This window comes from Esox lucius, chromosome 1, assembly GCF_011004845.1.
Source record: "Esox lucius isolate fEsoLuc1 chromosome 1, fEsoLuc1.pri, whole genome shotgun sequence".
Taxonomy (NCBI): domain Eukaryota; kingdom Metazoa; phylum Chordata; class Actinopteri; order Esociformes; family Esocidae; genus Esox; species Esox lucius.
Genome location: NC_047569.1, coordinates 24,683,306 through 24,705,124, shown reverse-complemented (window position 1 = coordinate 24,705,124; position 21,819 = coordinate 24,683,306). Strand labels below are relative to the sequence as shown.

General features: G+C 41.9%; 1 protein-coding gene across 18 annotated transcripts in view; it reads left to right on the top strand.

The window, feature by feature from the left end:
• phldb1b (pleckstrin homology-like domain, family B, member 1b) overlaps positions 1-21,819 on the top strand; it is a 104,431-nt gene that overhangs the window by 60,522 nt on the left and 22,090 nt on the right. For 15 of the 18 annotated variants that reach the window (XM_020047108.2, XM_020047106.2, XM_020047113.2 and 12 more), the window contains 5 exons: positions 12,063-12,374; positions 12,735-12,881; positions 13,101-13,238; positions 18,838-18,966; positions 21,649-21,804. In XM_020047108.2, coding sequence (XP_019902667.2) covers positions 12,063-12,374; positions 12,735-12,881; positions 13,101-13,238; positions 18,838-18,966; positions 21,649-21,804 — 882 coding nt within the window. The remainder of the gene's footprint in view (positions 1-12,062; positions 12,375-12,734; positions 12,882-13,100; positions 13,239-18,837; positions 18,967-21,648; positions 21,805-21,819) is intronic. The other 3 variants (XM_020047119.2, XM_020047150.2, XM_020047144.2) reach the window with 3 other exon arrangements.

The following is a 21,819-nucleotide window of genomic DNA, read 5'->3' as shown; positions in this document are numbered from 1 at the left end:
TAGGTGAGTGTATATTACTAGTTAGTTCCCATAATAAATGTATTTATCAAAATTCAATCCCATACCTTTCCGGTGTCATCCTGTCGCCACTTTTAAGAAAATAAATGTTTCTTCTTTGCTTTGACAGGGTTTGTTTTTTGGCTGATGTTACTTTTACCTTTTTATCGCAGCAAAATGCCGCCACATTTCTGCTGTCAAGCTAGATAGAAAGAAAGCCAACATTATTTTATCTCTGCCTGTATTTAGCTATAACCGCTCACTGCAAAACCACTTATTTCTCGGTTGATTCGGAGCAAACACTTTTGCCAACCACCCAAGCAATGCACTCATGACATGCTCAATATACATGGTTAAATGTCCAATCAAGAGAGAGTCAGGGAGAATCTGAACACATTAATTTGAGATGACATGTTTTTGGTGGTATTTTCTGAGCCGTCTTTTTGGCTAATGTCTACTTGCCACTGTGGTGGGTAGTTTGGACAAATCTATGCGTCAAGGCAAAAAATTACCCTAATTTGATGGGTAGCAGGTATTCATTTCCTCCCTGCTTCTGATCTGGGATATTTTGTCTTAAAGCATAAGTCACAACATTTAATGGGAATTGAGTAGCAATATAGCAAGCATGTTTATTTATATAGCACAATTCATACATAGAAGCAATTCAATGTGCTTTACAAAGAAAAAGAGAAATATTAAAATACAGTAGAATAAAAATAAATACTAGAATAAACTACAGTAAACATCATAATAATAAAACATTGAATAAGAAAATAGAAATAGAATAAAACAAACAAAAAACATAACTGGCAGATTATGTAGTAGATTCCATGAGGGGGCTATAAAAGCTGTAAAGGCTTAAAAGGGTGGTTATGTTTATGGGCTCTGTCATAGGCACTTGAAAAATAAATAGTTTTTAACCTGGATTTAAAAATGTATACGTTTGGGGCATGTCTAAGACCTTCTGGTAGTTTATACCAGTTGTGTGCAGCATAACTGCTGAATGCAGCTTCATCATGTTTAGTTTGGACTCTGGCCTCTACTAGCTGACCTGAGTTCATGGATCTAAAAACATGGATGTAAAACATATCAGAAATGTATTCAGGGCCTAAACCATTCAGTCATTTATAGACTAAAAGCTCCACTTTAAAATCTGTTCTATAACTGACAGGAAGCCAGTGCAAAGATTTAAGAACCGGAGTGATGCTCTCTCTCTTGGTCCTGTTTAAAATTCTAGCAGCATTCTGAATGAGCTTCAGCTGTTTTAGTCTTTTTGAGGAGTCCAGTTAAGAGCCCATTACAGTAGTCAACCATACTAGAGATAAAAGCATGGATGAGCTTCTCTTGGTCTTTTTGGGACAACAAGCCCTTGATCTTGGATATATTTTTAAGATGACCGAATGCTGTTTTTGTGACCGCTTTGTTGAACGTGTGGTCTAACACCAAGTTTACGCACTTGGTCCCTGGTTTTTAGGGCTTGAGAATCCAGCTCTTTACTTATACTAATGTTGCCAAACACCAAAATATACCATGTTTTATTTAACTTGTGCCAGGCTACACAGGTAAAGAAATTACCAAACATTGTTAATGGCTTACAAACCATTGTGGTACAGTTGTTCTCAAATGTTTTCATACCCTTGGAGAATTGGTAATATATGTAACATTTATAAAGAAAACATGAGTGAGCAGGCAAAACATTATTTCTAATTGGATTCACATTCAACTGTAGGTCATAACAGAATGGCACAATCATAAAACAAAACATGGCAACAAAGAAAAAAATGAAGTCTGCTTACACTTAGTTCTTAATACTGTGTATTGCCCCCTTTAGCATCAATCACAGCGTGCAGTCTTTTGCAATAGTGGATCTATGAGGCCCCAAATTCTGACAGCTGGTATAGCTGCCCGTTCATCTTGGCAAAATGCCTCCAGGTCATGCAAAGTCTTTGGTCTTCTGGCATGAAGCGCACATTTTTAGATCTCCCCAGGGTGGCTCGATGATATTAAGGTCAAGAGACTGTGATGGCCACTCCAGAGCCTTCACCTTTTTCTGCTGTAACTCTGGAGGGTCAACTTGGCCTTGTCCTTAGGGTCATTATTGTTTTAGAAAGTCCAAGAGCGTCCCATGCGCAGCTTTCGTGCAGAATTATTCAAATTGTCTGTCAGCTCACACATCCCAAAAAAATTTGTGAGCCACCACCATGCTTCACAGTGGGGATGGTATTCTGTTCACTATAGGCCTTGTTGACCCCTCTCCAAACATAGTGCTTATTGCTGTGACCATAAAGCTCTATTTTGGTCTGGTCCCTTCAAATTACAGTGTGTCAGAAGCTGGTAGGCGTGTCAAGGTGTTGTCGGACATATTGTAACCAGGCTTTTTTGTGGCATTGGTGCAGTAAAGGCTTCTTTCTGGCAACTCGACAATGCAGCTCATTTTTGTTCAAGTATCGTCATATTGTGGTCCTTGAAACAACCACAGAGCAGCCTGTATTTCTCCTGAGGTTACCTGTGGGTTTTTCTTTGTATCCCGACCAATTCTTCTGGCAGAAATCTTGGTGTACCTGAAAGTGGCTTGGTATCAAGAGTTCCCCAAATTTTCCACTTCTTAATAAGTGATTGAACAGTACTGACTGGCATTTGCAAGGCTTTGGATATCTTTTTATATCCTTTATTAAGTTCCATTACCTTATTACTTAGGTCTTTTGACAGTTATTTTCTACTCTCAATGGCTCAGTATCTAGCCTGCTCAGTGCATCCACATTAGAGCTTACAAATTCATTGACTATTTATACACAGACACTAATTGCAATTTAAAAAGCCACAGGTGTGGGAAATTAACCTATATTGCCATTTTCACCTGTGTGTGTCATCTTGTGTGTCTGTAACAAGACCAAACATTCAGGGCCATTTGGGTGATTTCTGTTATCATTATGATTTAAAAAGGAGCCAAACAACTTTGCGATAATAAATGGCTTTATATGTTCACTATCCTTAAATAAAATGCATTTTTTTTGCATGATCAATCCTATTTTCAAAATCAATGCCAAAATGTAACAATTTCTGCCAAGGTATGCAAACTTATGAACACAACTGTATATGAATATTGGCTATTGGCATTGACCAATATTTGTCTAATCAGTGCATTCCAGTACTGTACCTTGCTTGACTTTTGAATGTTTTGCTTTAATTCCCTCATGTTAAATAGATATTTCTCAGTTCGACGGAGCATTATCACTTTACTTTATTTGAATAGAGCTTATACTTTACGGTCTCCCAAGGGACTCAACACTAGAGAAACACCACTGTGTTTCTTTCTGATCTGTTGCTTGGGTTGTTAGGTTCCTTATATTTTATACTAAGAGCTGAATGTAAACAGTAACATGGGTGTGGTTATGTTAGCCACATCCCATTTGAGTAAATAACAGCCCCATGTAATTAGTTCTAATCTTGACACCAGGTTTTGAAGCCCCTCCCCCTAGGCCTAAGGGCATAGGACAGATCTGAGGTCTGTTCAAACGTAAGGAAGGGAATCAAAATTGAACAAGCCAGCACTGAGAACAGACTGTAGCAAGAACATCACAGAGATGCCACCTCTTTGTGTACTAAACTGATCCACAGTAAGACCAGTATGGAGCCACGTACATTTCTTAGTGGAAGCCGATCTGTAGCAGATACAATGGAACAGAGCAGGGAACAAGCCACACTGTATTTACACTCTCTGGCCCAGGAGGACTCAACCTTCCTCACCAAAGTGGCTGCACTCATGAAGGTACTGGAACTGGTGACAACTTTAATGTTAACAAGTTGTTGCTGTCTCTGTTTAAATGCATCTTTTATTTATCTCTGTGTATGGATGGTATCTTTGAGGCCTGTGTAGTGTAATCATTGTTCTGTTAGTTGTAATTGCATTACCAATACTTATTTAGACACATGTAAATTGTTAGTGTTTGGTGTCCCTGTGTGAATGTGGAATTGTTTGGAAAGTGTGTGTGTGTGTGTGTGTTAATGAGGTCATAGGCTGTGCATTTGCTGAGACATTCACAATGTTGGCTCTTAGATTAACAGCGGCTTTATGGTTTCAAACAGTTTTTACACTTCCGAGGTTTTGCTGGTAAGAGCATGTGAAATATGCAAAGCTAGATTACATTTACACTGATGAGCCAAAACATTATGACCACCTGCCTAATATGCTGTTGGTCCTCCGCGTGCTGCCAAAACAGCACCGGCCTGCCTAGACATGGACTCTACAAGAACCCTGAAGGTGTCCTGTGGTATCTGGTACCAAGACATAAGCAGCAGATCCTTCAAGTCCTGTAAGTTGTGCGGTGGAGCCGCCGTGGATCAGATTTGTTGGTTCTGGGGAATTTGGAGGCAAGGACAATACCTAAACTCTTCATCATGTTCCTCAAACCAGTCCCAAACAATGTGTGCGGTGTGGCAGGGCGCATTATCCTGCTGAAAGAGGCCACTGCCATCAGGGAATACCATTGCCATAAAGGGGTGTACCTGGTCTGCAACGATGTTTAGGTAGGTGGCACGTGTCAAATTGACATCCACATGAATGCCAGGACCCAGGATTTCCCAGCAGATCATTGCCCAGCGAATCACACTCCCTCCACTGGCTTCCACAGTCAATCCTGGTGGCATCACTTCCCCAAGAAAAGGGCACACATGTACATGATTGTCCACGTGATGTAAAAGAAAACAAGACTCATCAGACCAGGTGACCTACCGCTGCTCCAAGGTCCAGTTCCGACACTCACGCCATTGTAGGCACTTTCGACGGTGGTGACAGGGGTCATCATGGGCACTCTGACTGGTCTGCGGCTATGCAGCACCATACGCAGCCTACGAGTGCGAGTGCGATGCGCTGTGTGTTGTGACACTTTCCTCCCGTAACCATCATAAAGATTTTCTGTGACTTCTGTTGGTTCAGAGCAGACGGGATAGCCTTCGTTGCCCTTGTGCATCAATGAGCCTTTTGTGATTTGTCCCTCCTCAGACCACTGTCTGTAGGTACTCACCACTGCTGACCAGGCACTGTCTGTAGGTACTCACCACTGCTGACCAGGCACTGTCTGTAGGTACTCACCACTGCTGACCAGGCACTGTCTGTAGGTACTCACCACTGCTGACCAGGCACTGTCTGTAGGTACTCACCACTGCTGACCAGGCACTGTCTGTAGGTACTCACCACTGCTGACCAGGCACTGTCTGTAGGTACTCACCACTGCTGACCAGGCACTGTCTGTAGGTACTCACCACTGCTGACCAGGCACTGTCTGTAGGTACTCACCACTGCTGACCAGGCACTGTCTGTAGGTACTCACCACTGCTGACCAGGCACTGTCTGTAGGTACTCACCTCTGCTGACTGGGAACACTCCAAAATCCCTGCCGTTTCAGAGATGCTCTGACCCTTTAATCTGGCCATAACAATTTGTCCCTTGTCAAAGTCGCTCAGGTCTTTACTCTTACTATTTATCCTGCATACAACATGTTGACTATGAGAACTTATTGTTTGCTTGCCATCTAATCTACCCAGACCTTGACACGTGTTCTTGTTAGATGATCCAAGTTATTTGCTTCACCTGTGATTGGTCATGATGTTTTGGTGTTGGTTACAATAAAATGCATTTGGCCTGAAAAGATAGAGTGATCTGTTTGTTGTGGTGTATGGGTGGTCTAGCCCTGAAAGATTCTCTCAGCTCTACAGGGTTGTCTTTATTAAGAAACAAATGGTAGAAAACAGACAGAGGCATAACCAATTTAGTGCCTTTGCAAAAAAAGCAATGTCCTTTGCATACCTTCATAAACTCAGGCTAGGTCACATCATTCACATAATGCTTGTAGGTCAAGTGTCAATCTTTTTCTGTTGCATGGCTGTGCGATCTGAGTTTAGTCCTATCTCTTTGCCCAACAGAGATGAACAAAGAGATAGGGGCAAATAGAGGGAAATTACTAAATAACATCTGGTTTTAATGTGCTATATAGGAAATGGGGTGTGATTTGGGATGCAGCCACCAGCTCAGGATGTTGCTGGAAGGCCAGCCTTCATGATGCGGCTGGAAGGCCAGAGTTCATGATGCGGCTGGAGGGCCAGAGTTCATGATGCGGCTGGAGGGCCAGAGTTCATGATGCGGCTGGAGGGCCAGAGTTCATGATGCGGCTGGAGGGCCGGACTTCATGATGTGGCTGGAGGGCCAGAGTTCATGATGCGGCTGGAGGGCCAGAGTTCATGATGCGGCTGGAGGGCCGGACTTCATGATGTGGCTGGAGGGCCAGAGTTCATGATGCGGCTGGAGGGCCAGAGTTCATGATGCGGCTGGAGGGCCGGACTTCATGATGTGGCTGGGGGGTCTGTCTTTTTCCAGTATTTACGTTTTATTATTCTTGCTACCATGATGGGTGTCCTGAGCTGTTGCTAACTGCAACATTACGGTGCAAAATGTAAGCACTACCACAACATGTTAAAATCAAAACCCTGAAAAGAGGCCTAGAATATGATTCCCCACAGTGGTGCTTGGTAAAATGTATTTTATGATAGTAGAAAGACATCAGCAAAATAAATTGTATATTGGTTGTTTTCTGATCAATACACCAGATGAACCTGGACAGCCTGTGATGTCATTGTAAACAGTTTCACTACCTAGTAGGGGAATGGAAAAGTCGATACAAAAATGACTGGAGAGCAAATTAGTAAGTTTGTTACAAACATATCTCACATTGGGGAAAAAGCAGGGATAACAAATCTTTGTTTAGAGACGAATACTAAGCCTAGTAAATGTCAGGGAGAGTCTGACTTAAATCTATGAAGGGGGAGAGTGAAGCTTTTAAGAGAGAGGTAGTCAGACAGCAGGGTAGTGTCAGGGCTAGCAGGCTGCCAAAAGAAAGAAGTGGAGGGTGGATGTGGAGAGTGTCTGTATTAAACGCATGTGAGGGGGTGTGTGTTTGCGTGCGTGCATGCATGTGTACGTGTGCATGTGTGAGACTGAGTGAGATTCCAGGGTTGATAGGGCAGTGAAGGTCAGTTGTCCAGGCTTGGTCTAATGGGGGCTAGGGGTGTAGTGACAGGGTCCTAGTGATCAGTGAATGCCTTGAAATAGTTTACTAGAGAAGTGTTCTGAAATGTCCCAGGAAGGAGCTTCAGTCACTTTCTGTACTGCCCTAAATCCATGGCATTTTCTTTCACCAAAGCAATTCTCTTACATGCCCAGCTATTACCCAAACATTTAGGCTAACTGGAATGCTATCTTCATTTTATTTCCTCGTAACACATTTCCCTTAATTATCTTACCTAATTACTGTCTCTTGGTTAACTTAACAGGCTAAGGACACCACTAGCAGATTAGAAGAAATAACAGCTAGCTATATAACTTGCTACCTACAATATTTGGTTTGGAATTTTCAATGGTATAGCCTATCTTACCTGTGGTATAACTATAAATATGCAACAAAACAAAATAACAAAATTAATACCTAGTGTCACAGGACCCAATTTATATCAGACTGGTAATGCTAAACAACAACCGGAATACAAAATAAACAAGAGAGGACAATGAGTGAATCAGTGTTTCCTCTGGGATTTTTTGTTGCCCTGGAGGACTTATATATCATTGTGGGTCTTTGGATGAGGAGTTATTTGTTTAAATTGTTTGTGTTTTTGAACATTTTAATATAGTTTACTGCCTTAAAACTACTTTATTCTTTTTAGCAGGGAATCAGGTTAACTTATTGGTTCTTCACCCAATGTGGTCAGGTAGATTCAAATCTGCCAGCCACTTATTTTGCCAGGTAACCCCCATCTCTTTACTCCGTAAAACACAAAACAAACATTTCTAGTAACAACTGCTAGTAACTGCTCCTCAATTTTCAAACTTGTTGATATTTTTGTGTAAAAAGTATCTTTTGCTGGAAAAGTATATTTCGCAGAAAATTTAACTTTCAACTATTCATTCCGGTAGGCTACAGTACTGCACTTTTTGTTGCATTGCGCTCACTCTCCGCTTTGAAATGATTTGTGTGATTTTCTCGTGCCACAGCTTGCATGGCTGGATTCTTTGGCAAGCTCCGACAGTGAGGACGGTTTGCTCTGTGTTTCTCAAGTCGCTCATGGAGACAATAGCTCCAGGAGCTAAAATAATTAAGAACAATATTGTAACAGATTAGACCAAAAGTTATCCTCTGGGAAAAATGCTGTCATAGCCGCCATGATAACAAATCATTGTGAAGTAGGCTACTCCATTTCAAATAATATTGTTACCATAATCAAAAAAATTCTGTGATAGTATGGTGCTAATTTTACAAATTGCTCCTTTTAATGACGCTTGTGGGGCTTGCTATGGGTTTCTGTTGTGATGTCAGAGTTTGGCTGTTCATATTGAATGGCAGTAAGATGAATGACATCAGTAGACAGTGCAGAATGATCAGCAATAACCAAAAATGAGTGGTGGGTTGGTGGGTGTAAATTGCAGCCAGTTGGACTACAGAAAAGTAGTCTCCCTGGACCTTGGGTTTAGTGGGTCAGTGGTATACTGACAATGCTTTGCCAATTACATTGTGTCATGGCCCATTGGTTAAAATACCTTTTTGGGGTAGACCTTATAAAATGTATTCCCTGGGGAGCAGTAGTCCGACTCTGCAGTTTAGCTTGATCATTGGTTGTGGGTTAGACTTGTGACTCAGCTCATCCTTTGAGTCACACTTTTGTTTTATCAGATAAGAGTCTCATTTGGAATATGTTGCTAGCTTGGCTAGAAAATCAAGTCAGTGTTCTGACTGTAAGCAAGTTGGATCTCCTAGTATCTTATTGCTATGTCAACTCTAGAGCAAGTCTGTCAAATTTAATGGAGACCATACTAGGTAGGACTGTGAGTAGCAGCTATTTATTGGGGGCAATTTGCTTTTTCTTTGTCTGTCCTTTGACAGTGGATGTATTTGAGGAAGAGGTTCATCTGTATATGGGCTGTGTTTATCTGTCTCGGTAATGAAGACTTGGGTTAGTTAGTGATTCCAACCAGTCTCACAGTCCCAGCCCAGAGTTGTGCCTTTTCATTCAAACAAGTTACAGTTTAGTTGAGATATCATAATATGCCATAAGTCTGGTTGTTTAAAGCAGGCTGACCCGTTGATTATATCCAGATTTCTTTAGCAGACTATGAACAGCCACGTGCTTAACATGCAGTAGTTGGGATATCCTATGTTGTGATTGAAAACCGTCAACCCAGACCTACATGGGGCGTAATCAGTGAGAGACTCAGTGTGGGCCAACATGCAGTGGTGCTAGGCCTCTCCCAATTTCACCCCTTCTATTTTCGGATTCTGACTGTGACACCAGGTTTTGGCTTTGTGTTTGTTTTTTCTTAGAAAACTCATGGGTCCCTAGTACCATACCCTGGGAAAGTGGAATTGCTGTATTGAGGCCTAAAGTTGAGGTGCTCCACTCTTGAAGATCTGTTTAGCTATCCTTGTATAAACAAAATAATGAAAAACCTTGGCCTCTGTGGAATTTTATGGAGTTCACAATGTGCATTCTCATTTTGACCAGAGATGCAAATAATACATTTGCCACATCTACTACTATATAATCAGAATACAATATTGGAATAGTTGAAGTTATTGACAGTTACTTTTAAGCAGCGATTGAGTCAGCATATCAAGTACAATAGAACCAGCGAAAAAATTTAACAAAAGTGCAAACCTGAGCATATGGCACTACAGGAAGGCACTGTCAAAAGTATTTTAAAACAAATACAAATTGAATCCAGTTTTGATTCTTTACAGCTTGACAGCAAGCACTGGCAGCCAAGTCCTGTTATACTGTTGAGAGAGAAAAGCTCCTGGATTTATTGTGCCATTCAAACTTTAAAGACCCTAAAATGCCAGCCGTTGGTATCCTGTATTCCTTAGTAGCCTACATTCCTAGCAGAAAAATTATGCAGGGAAGAATGCACACCTGTTATGTTTTCCTCAGCGCTTAGTGTACTCGGCTGCATTTTCTAACCTAATCCACTAATCAGTGAATCCAGTGAGGGAAGGTGGTGCCATTTACAGATGAATTCCCATTAGAGGTGGGTGTACTGGAAATGGAGGCTCCACTGTTGTTCTTTCCCCTCAAATCTCTGGTAACATATTGTGGCCCAAGGCTTGTTCTTCAAAACCCTCTGTTAAGTTAAGGTGTCTGGATTTAGATTACAGACACTGGTACACTAATGTAGGGTTTGGTGTGTAGAATCCCCAAATGTGGACCCCACCTGCCTAAATCACAGGGAACTGTTTGAGTGCACATGGTATTTGAAACTGGTGTTTCCACACTCTGCTATCAATCATACATCAACAGGAAGTAGCAGTACAATTTTTTATGTATGTTTTAGCAAAATGCAGTATGTGGTACTTAAAATATTCCTACAGATTTGTATTTAATCTGGCCTAAAATAATATACAAGGTCAAAAACATGCTGGAATGTATGGATCTTTATGAAATTTGTGAAATTGTAAAAATGTACGTATTGGTTATTAAATCAGTAATGGTATGTATATTCACAGGGACTGTTTGGGCCAGTGCTCAATTTCCCCATTTAAATTCATAGTAACATACTGGAACGTTTGCTTGTCGTCTTTGTCATTCTTCCCGCTTCAATTTTCACTTGTTCTGGCATTATAAAGCGTCAGTGGCGCTTCTTCTCCACCCTGGGTGTGGTACTGTACCTGTGTCGTTTTTTTTACCAATAATGTTCGATTGAGCGTCTGTTTCGACCAATCATAGTTCATAGTGCATTCTAGAGCGGGACCCAAATATGTCTTACGAGACAAAGTCAATGCGATAATTTTTGTTTTCGTGGAAAGTAACAGGTTCCTTAAGTCGAAAACGATAATGACAAGGGATCATGTACTGCGGTACATGTTGTGCGTTTCCGACGAAAACCGATAAGGCAGGGTCGTTATTAAGGGAACGAACAACTACCTAAAACAAGTTCTTCATTCCCTGGAGCAGGTCGCGTGCATTGCGGCCGAACAGGCTGTTGACAACCCTGCGACTGCACCAACGGACTTCTGCCAGCTCTGAATGAATTGAAAAACGAATTCCGACTGTCTATCATGTTGTGAAGAGGGAAAAACCATTCACGGACTACGTACATGTCATAGTCCGTTGAATACGGATAGATAAACCATACGGACATGGCTGGTCGACAGTAAGTGTCATGTTAACTATGCCTGCCTGAGCGCTTGCTAGCAGTGACAAACAGGAATCCAATCAACCAACTAGTAAACGTACAGCACTGTATATGTGCCATTTTTATTTTACCATAAATATATTAACTCAGTGATTTTATTTTCATGTTTTTATGTCAAATCAAATAACCAATGAAAAGATGATAATGATATTTTTAGTCGCTAATATTCTGATAACCATTTATTAAAAAGTAATGATGTGCGTTGCATCATATTTATGAAAACTGCAATGCTTTTATCAGCTCTCATGTCTCATATACCGTTGTGCTCATAAATTGGCATATCCTGGCAGAAACGGTGAAATGTTGGCTTTGATTTTGAAAATATGACTGATCTGGGTCAGAAGTCACCTCAGGGGTCATCTTGTGTTACAGCCGTCCATTGCTGCTTAGGGGTGTTCCAGCCCATGTCTCGTGACACCTGTTCTTCCAATCACTGTTTTTGTAAATCCCCTAATTAGAAGCTCCAGAGACTGACAATGTCTACTCATTGTGATAATGCTCATTGGCTTTGGATTGTTTGGTTTTTCCTGACTACCTATGTATCAACTATGGGTTTGGTAGGAGTGTAATCCTGGACTTGTCTAGCCAAAGACTGGAGCTAGATGTGTCCCTGATATGACTTAGTCCTTCCACACAGGAAAGACACCATCCCTGGGTGGTGGGAGGTGGGCACATATAAACCCCCTCCCCATCAGAATTGCTCATTTCCAGATTGGCATCAGTACCAGCCACACACAGGAAATGAGATTTAGGGCGAGGGCGAGGAGGACATATTTGCTTTGCAGCTGGGTCTGGATGTAATCAGTTCCTTTGTGTGCCTGTCTGTCTACAGGAGAGGCAGAGGCTGGAGACAATCCTGAACCTGTGCGCGGAGTACAACAAGGTCGACGGGCCCTTGGAGGGTGAGTCTGTGGGGAGGTTGGGCTTCCCCGGGGCCCTGGGACATGGCGAGGTGGCAGCCAGGAGACCCTCTGTGGACAGTTTGTCAGGGGCCGGGTTTCTGCATCGTGGCATGCCCCAGAGACAACAGAGGGAGAGCGACGAGGAGAACCTCAAGGAAGAGTGCAGCAGTACGGAGAGCACACATCAGGAGGTGAGGACGCCTCCTCCATCGCAGGACCTCCACAATGGAGACAGGCACCAGGTCAGATGCACGGCCGCTTATTATCACTTTCTTCAATGCTAGTAATTAAAATGAGAACCTCAGACAAGCTATTCAGAGCAGTTTGGGAATACCAAAAGCATGCATTTCAATTTGAAATGCCCTTGCCTGACCTATACATAGCCTGACCTTTAATTCTAAAATGATTGATTATCAACAGAACACAGCTTGAAGATCATGACATTTGTTTACAGTGTGCAAGTGTTTCACATGAAGGCATGTGATGTGAACAGTCCCTCCTTCGTGTTTGTTTTTCTGTGTGTAGGAGATGTTCTACTGTACTTTGGCGCTTCACACTTGATTGTAACAATGTACCTGTCATTTCTGTCTCTCTCTCTCTAGCATGAAGAACAGTCTGTGTCAGGCGGAGTAGGGCGGCCAGAGTTGAGTTACCTGGAGGACGAGAGGGTCAGAGTACTGGCCCGAGTGGACGAGCTCAACTCACGTATCACAGAGCTGGAACAACAGCTACAGGAGTCCAAGCAGGAGGTAAGACGGTCTATCGGTTTCACATGCCAGTGCAGATAGTATTTCTAATAAGCATATGTGGAGAAGCTGAATGAAACACTTCATACTGTGTGTGTGTGCAGAAAAATCTTCAAGTAACACAAACGAGCATCCCTAACTCTGATTAGTCTGCTGTCTATCGGGAAGCCCCGTGATTGGAGCTAATGTCTGACTGTTGTTTGTTCGTGTGTCCGTTCCCAGGCGGAGATGGAGCGGGCACTACTGCTGGGAGAAAGGCAGGCAGAGCTCGACCAGATAGAGGCGGAGACAGAGATTGTTGGTCAGCTGCAACTCAAGCTTAGCGAGCTGGAGAACGCTATCCAGAGGGAGAAAGACAAGGTAGGGCCCCGGGGCAAAAACACACTCATAGTGTTGGTGTGGGGCGACTACGTAGGAACGCTTCTAAACAATATGAAGGCTCATAACACACGACTCCTACTTACTTTATAGCTAAGATCCTATTGTCCCATTTTGATCCCCCTTTCATGTCACTGAAAACAGGCATTTGAAGTAGCGTGGTGTTTCAACTGTCAGTGGTTTCTTGAATAGTCACCTGTACATAGTTTCATCCACTATTGAAAAAACAAGTAGAAACAGTCATTTTAATAGATACGGTTGTGTTGTCTTAGCACTGAGGCAATCCTTACTCTACAGTTGTATATAGGCAAGCAGGTGGGATCTGGATTTACAGATTTTTAACCACCACAGACACTACCGACCTGTCTTTTCTCTGTCTTACTCATAGGGCCACATTTATCCTGTTACAACTGTTTGTCTGACAGTAATAAGCATAATGTTTGTTCTATTAACGATATGTCTTTGTACAATTTTGTTGATGTTTCACTTCAGTGGATACGCCCCTGGTAAGCCTTAAATGGTTATAAAGGCTTTTCTGGTCCCTTGACATTCCTTAAAGGCATGGCAAAATTCTGGATGGTTTCCCAAGATCATGTCTAGTTGGTTCTCTTGGTGGTTCTCTAGGCAGGTCTCTAGGTGGTTCTCTTTGTGGTTCTCTAGTTGTTTATGCCGTCTTAGCCTTTCATACCACCAGTAGAGAAATGCTCCCTCCTTCCTTCTGGTATGTGCAGTGATGGTTTATCATAGATGATGTTGTGTATACTTAAATCTAGCTGCTCACTTGCAAGTGAAGAGGTAGTACAAATTAATGGACACAGGAGTTTTTTTTTAAATGTAATTTTATACCTATGTAATGACCTTGTTTGTTGATATTCAGTTATAAACAAACACGAGGATATGAAAGAGAATAGAGATTTTTCGTTGGATAGTTATACTTTACAGTTCTTTCCTAAATTTCCTGTCTCGCCCATGACAGCTTCTACAGCTTGGCTCCTCTAACCAGCCTCAATTAACCTCTAATCCGTTTACTCTGCAACTTCCTCTACTACTTTTCCTCTCCTCTTTTCCTTCACTGTCAGTCTGAAATCCAGATGCCCCCCTGTTCCCTATACGGTTGTGCTAATTTTGACCCCAGTTCAAGTTTACTATATAGTAAATAGGGGGCCATTTGTGATGTAACTGTAGATTGGGTGATACTGGGTATACATTTCTGGCTACGGTATTTCTGGGCTAAACTGTTTATTGCTGGGGTGTAGGCCAGGGCTTCCTAAACTTTTGTCCCAGCAGACCACTTTTTGATATTTGAATACATCGGTTTACTAGAACTTAATTAATACATCAAACTTCATCACCAACTTAATTAATTTAAGGGACCTAAAGAAATTACATTTTGAAGATAATATCCTACACTTTTCAAAGTTAAATAAAACTCTTTGGGTCTTTTAGGTGGACTATTTAATAATGATGATAATAATATTCGTAACAGACCTGATGTCCCCAAATGTTGTTCCGCTCCCTAATATGTTTCATGATCATTTTTATAAAAGTTATATTCTATTATGGATATTTTCTGGTTGCATCAATTGATAGCAAGAGTCACACACTTTTTAAAATGACCTCCCAAGCAAAGACCAATTTCTTTGAATAAGTATGATAAAGATATTCAATGTATATCAGAGTTGTCTTCCACTAGCAATGTCTCCAGCCTCATCTATTGCAGTTTTATGTGTTATATAGGGTGTATATAATATATTGTGATTTGTTTAAAAAATATCTAATTATTGTATAGAATACACTCACCTAAAGGATTATTAGGAACACCTGTTCAATTTCTCATTAATGCAATTATCTAATCAACCAATCACATGGCAGTTGCTTCAATGCATTTAGGGGTGTGGTCCTGGTCAAGACAATCTCCTGAACTCCAAACTGAATGTCAGAATGGGAAAGAAAGGTGATTTAAGCAATTTTGAGCGTGGCATGGTTGTTGGTGCCAGACGAGCCGGTCTGCTCAGTTACTGGGATTTTCACGCACAACTTTTTCTAGGGTTTACAAAGAATGGTGTGAAAAGGGAAAAACATCCAGTATGCGGCAGTCCTGTGGGCGAAAATGCCTTGTTGATGCTAGAGGTCAGAGGGGAATGGGCCGACTGATTCAAGCTGATAGAAGAGTAACTTTGACAGAAATAACCACTCGTTACAACCGAGGTATGCAGCAAAGCATTTGTGAAGCCACAACACGCACAACAGCACAAGACCCCACCGGGTACCACTCATCTCTACTACAAATAGGAAAAAGAGGCTACAATTTACACAAGCTCACCAAAATTGGACAGTTGAAGACTGGAAGAATGTTGCCTGGTCTGATGAGTCTCGATTTCTGTTGAGACATTCAGATGGTAGAGTCAGAATTTGGCGTAAACAGAATGAGAACATGGATCCATCATGCCTTGTTACCACTGTGCAGGCTGGTGGTGGTGGTGTAATGGTGTTGGGGATGTTTTCTTGGCACACTTTAGGCCCCTTAGTGCCAATTGGGCATCGTTTAAATGCCACGGCCTACCTGAGCATTGTTTCTGACCATGTCCATCCCTTTATGACCACCATGTACCCATCCTCTGATGGCTACTTCCAGCAGCATAATGCACCATGTCACAAAGCTAGAATCATTTCAAATTGGTTTCTTGAACATGACAATGAGTTCACTGTACTGAAATGGCCCCCACAGTCACCAGATCTCAACCCAATAGAGCATCTTTGGGATGTGGTGGAACGGGAGCTTCGTGCCCTGGATGTGCATCCCACAAATCTCCATCAACTGCAAGATGCTATCCTATCAATATGGGCCAACATTTCTAAAGAATGCTTTCAGCACCTTGTTGAATCAATGCCATGTAGAATTAAGGCAGTTCTGAAGGCAAAAGTGGGTCAAACACAGTATTAGTATGGTGTTCCTAATAATCCTTTAGGTGAGTGTTTATGCAGTGTCTTGGAAGTTAACCCATGACCAATTGTCTCATTTAACTGATTTTTATATACTACATTGAAATTCAGTTCTGTTAGATTTTCTTTTTAAACACTAATACTTGAAAATTGTGTTTGGGATACTATTCCTGCTGAAAGGTGATTTTCCCCACAGTCGTCAGTTCTTTAGGGGACTGAAGCCTGTTCTCTTGCAGTATTTCCCAGTATTTTGTATTTTGCAGTATCTCCACAGCATGATGCTTCCACCACCTTGCTTCACTGTAGGGATGGTAGATCTTGATGGATGGGCATTGCTTTGAGTTTGGGCTAAAAAGCTCTTTCTTTGTCTCATCTGACTAAATATAATTTCTTCCTGCGTCGCTGCTGGGTCAGTCATGCTTTTTTATTGTACTGTTTGAGTAAGGACTTCTTTCTGGCCACCAAATGGCGGCCAGTTTTATGCAGAGCTGTTGATATGGTTGGCCGGTGCGCCTTTAATGTACCTCCAATCACTGCACTCTGAAGCTTGTTTTAAGTGATTGGTCTCTCCACTACATTATTTTGTATCTATCATCACTGGGATATTCAAATACTTGGATTTTAAGGCTCAGCGTTATCAAGTAAAATATCAAAAAGATAGAAATGTCAATGTACCATCTGTAATTCAGTAAAGAAGAATTGGTCAATGGTTTGAATACTTTTTCAAGGCACTGTTTTTTTTTTTTTACCACTCATATTAAGGAACAGTCCCTTGCCATCGATGAAACATTAGAACCCAATGTTGAAGGCGCTCCCACTAGGCTAGGAACCCCTGATGTAAGCCAGATCACCCACCACATTTACATTTCACAGCTTTACCAATTTGATTTATCTGAAGGCTGTTGTTTTCAGCTTGAATCCCTCATGCAGACATACTGAGGACCTGAAAGGGCAAATTTTCTTGTCTTTCATTTTTAAGGATGTCTTTGATCTTGTGATTTGTATATTGACAAAAGCTCCTGTATCCTGTGTGGAATTTTAAAACCTGTGGATTAACTCGTTGTTCAGAGTCAGCCTGCTAAAACTACATTGTCGCCAAAACGAATGTGTCCAAATCAAAATAAAAGACAGGGAGGTGCTAGAGCATGTTGAAGACAGGGCACATTGGAGAAAAGGAGTGCCACTCAAACTCTAGGCCCTGCTCACACCCCTTTTCCACCCTGTGACTTTTGGGCACGAAGTAATGAGTAAATGCGTGTTTTGTGTGCACCATGTTTCTTTTTGTGTGTTCTACTGGTCATAATCGGGTGGCCTTCTAGAGGTGCTATACCAGACACTTTCTCTACAAACAGACCCGATTCTTAGTAATCGTTCCTTGATTTCACACGTCTTCTTTCCTCCTAAAATATGTTGCTGATAAGTTCCATTGTTTTTCCTTTTGGACCATACCTTGTCTTTCTTTGGGTTTGAAAGGAAGTGAGAAGAGAGACCATGAGGAATTGAGGAGCGCTGATACTGTATCCAGTGGGTTTCAGGGGGGCAGTGGTGTAGGGCACTGGTAACCCTAGCCTCCTGCTTTACTGGGCAATAACACCAACATCTGTTGTTATTGACCGTTCCGTGTGATGTTGTCTACAGAAGGAGGGACCGAATACTGCTACACTCCAGTTTGCATTGACCAAGTAGCATTTCACATTAATACAATCAAGTGCTTTGCCTAATTTATTAACAGCAATACATTTTCATTATCTTGTTTAATTGTGGTATTTTATTCTGTTTTCACCTATTGTATACATATGATTGTAAAAAAATACAAAAGAAAAAGAAAAGACAGAAAGTAATGCCCAGTAGCAGCATCCCATGACATATAACACAGCTTGGGGTTCATGCTGTAAATCCTACAGAGGCGTTGACATGACATCTGATCTGTCAGTAATGCAGCTATACTGTAAACCTGTTAAAAATGAACTGAAGTTAAGTAATAATCCTCAGTCAAATACAATGATTTCTATCTTCAGAAACAAAATAAAGCACTCATGTGGAATTGTAGTTTTTCAAAAACTATTTCCATGTTATTTTTGATAACATTGCTGAAACATTAAACACCAGTGTTACCAAAAGTGATAAAAAAACATTTACCTAGAAATAAATCATTGGTGTTTGTTCATGGTAAGTGTAAAGAATTGTCCACTTAAAATCTCAGCTCTGGATATCTTGCTAAGTATTCCTAAAATATTGAATTAATAAGAGTCAATTTTCATATTTTCAGACATTTCTTTACAAAAGCAAATGTGCAAATTTGTTTAAGAACCAGGAAGATAAAGTTGTCAAAGTCACCCCCTCTCACGTGACACCATTGATAAGCCCAGAATATCCACTCAAAGGGACTACAGGACCTAACATACTGGCATGTATGGCCTCTGAGCCACAGACCCAAAATGGAGGATTTCCTGGATTTCAGGAGGACAACAGTCCACAGACGCCCCATGTCCCTGCATCGCTTACCTACTGTTGTGACCTCTAACATCAGAAGCTTTTTGCATGGCATGGATTTGAGCAAGTGTGTTTTTTTGTTTTCTCTCTCTGTTGTCCCTCCTTCCTCTCCTCCCTCCTACTCCGGATGGTGTTTTCTTTTTAGGAGAGGGCAAATGTTGATGCGGAGCGCCGAGCCCTGGAGAGCCTCCAGGAGGGCTACAGTGAGCTGAAGAACCAGCTTCATAACTGCCCTGAGTCACTGCGGGAGCAGTTACAGGAACAGCTCAAAAGGGTCAGTTGCCAATCCATTACCAAGACCCCCCCCCCCCCCAACCACCAAGACCCACAACCAGAGACAGCCAGTCTGCCCCCCCCCCCCCCCTTTTGGGGAGAAATTCCAGCAGCACCACGTTGAAACAGTGTATACGTAAACAAGAAGACAGAAGGGGGTGTGGAATATAGCGAATATACCAGGGCTTATATCTGTTCTTGTGTGCAACGCCTCACAAATTGCCTGGATTGGCAATATATCACAAGCCCCTGAGGTCTGCTATTATTAACTGGTTACCAACGCAAAGAGAGTGGTAAAAAGTAATCTGATATTTATGCCGGTGGTATACAATCTTGTGTGTGTTTGTGTGTGTGTATGTGTGTGTGTGTATTTATTTATATATATATATATATATACCCACACAGACACACATACAGTGCGGGTCAAAAGTTAGGACACCCTTACACATTCAGGTTTTGAAGCACAGTTTATAACGGTTGAAGTACACAGTAAGCATTACACATGTGATCTATTCATAGAGTTATCAGCAGTATGATAACTAACCACTCTTACTCATGGATATGGTGCATAAAAGGCTGCACTAGACAACCAAATAAACCAACCTGTCATTTTGATTGTTATTATTTCTGATAAAATTTACAAGAGGATGGCATATAAAATTCTTTTGAGTTTCCTCGATTCACGTAAAGCCTAGTCTTGGACGGAAAACAATGTAGGATATCCTACATTCAGATGGACTTAAAGCCCAGGACTATGATGTCAGCCGCCCCTTAAACCCTTCAGGTTACACAGACACAGATTAGGCCTAGTCTGGGACTAAAAAGGACAAAGAAGTCCAGATCAATGGAAATCCGGGCCCTTAATGTTTATTCCAGATGCCAGTCTGGGATTACTTCACAGTATGCTGCTGTATCTTGGTATCTTACAACCTGCTGCATACCTCCTCAAAGAAGGTTACTTTGAGTTTTCTTTGTTTCATTTGTTGCCAGGACTTGTTGCACTCAGTCGTTTTCAGAATCCTGTGCTGCGCCCCTCAACGACGTGCTAATGCTGCTGGAATTTCCCATCTTCTTGCTTTACCACAACTATGAGATTTGTCTCAGAGCAAACACTGGAATGTCAAAATGGCGTCTGGTGACTTTGGTGCAGTATTTTGATTTGTGGGCATTAGTTGCATTTCATGTGTTTCACACAAGAGAGTGTGTGTGTGTGTGTGTGTGTGTGTGTTGTTGGTTGGTAGTCTCTGCAGACCTCTCATCTTGATTTGTGATGGCTTATAACTCTTAATACCTGCCTACTAACACACCTCCACCCTAACCATCTCCACTGCCTTCTGTACTCCACTTCCTCTTTGTACTTATTTTCTTTGAATGGAAATGTATTTGTTTTGACTGAATAATGTTTTTGAAAATATTATCATCAATTTAGTCACGCTGTGCAACTATTTCTCAGATAATTCTATTTTGCACATTTTGCACTATTCCTTCTTCTTTCCTATCTGTAGAGTGAATAATATGTCAGCCTTTAAGTGAGTTTGACTACCTTTAAATGAGAACAAATGCTGATACAGTACAGGAAGCATGTGTAATACATTTTGTATATTTACTGTATATATTTGCAAATGCCAGTGTTTATTAAGCACCAACTTGGATTGAAAAAGGGAGGGACTATTTGGAAGTATCCAATAAGAAACATGTTCTGTTGTGCATCATCCCGATGAACATGACTCTAATTTGGTGTTGACATCCTTCAGAAGTGCAACAGCGGCCCATTGCCCGGCCTGCTCTCCACACACAGGGTGACAAAAATGTTCTGACTCTTATGAGGCTTCACTTGTCAATGTCGGAAACTATCCGATGAGCTGACAGCAAGCGAGAGACTACGTCCCTGATTTCTCCTCGAAAGTAGAAGTGGCCCCATTTAATTTCGCTGTGTGGGTCTCTTGGGTTTTTGGTGAATGACCACGACACTGAGATGTGACATACAGCAATGACATGCACTACTAGCAGAGAGTGCTACTTGGCACCAATCAATCATTACTAAGCAACAGTCTGTCATGAAACCTTCCAACCAATTAGGCCTGCATGAGAGTTTCCTCTAGATATGCTTGTAATATTGATAGCTGTGTGGTCTAGCATCAGTGACATAGTCATGTGAAGACCTAGGAGTGTCTAAAAGCGAAATGTACTTAAGTAGTCTATATAATAAACCACCTTCGATAGCCTCCATACACAGCTTACCCTGTGCCAATCCTTTTGAAGCACACTTTTCTCTTCTGTGGAGATGGCTTAGCTTGGGCCTTGACTGTCATGGCTGTGTAGCATGGTCATTGGAGAGCCAGGGTGGGAGTGGCCTGACCCTGTACGGACCAGGCGGGGTGTGCGGTGGCTGTCTGCTTGTCTCTCCGATTTTCTAGCAGTTGGTAGTAGTTCCTATTTTTTAGAATCCTTTTCACACAATTGTGCCAAGCCGTACCGCGCTGGCTCAGGTATTTGTTTCTTGACACATTATCCATTCTGTCATGGTTCTAGAATCTGTGCTGAAAGGATTAATACGGTACTGGGCCAACAAAATATCCCTCTGGTCCTGCTTGGCTTTATTCAGCAGTGTGGAAATGGGTAGGAGGCTGAGGTCAGGTGTGGTTGTGACCCAATGTGGTGGGCTCTGTGTGGGGTTCGGCAGGAAGGTGAGGCCCTGGAGTCAGAGACCAAGCAGTTTGAGGACCTGGAGTTTCAGCAGCTGGAAAGAGAAAGCAGCCTGGAGGAGGAAAGGGAGACCATCAGCCAGCAGCTGCTGCAAGAGAGGGCCGAGTACCAGACCAGCCTGGCCAAGAGGAGGGTAAACGACTGAATC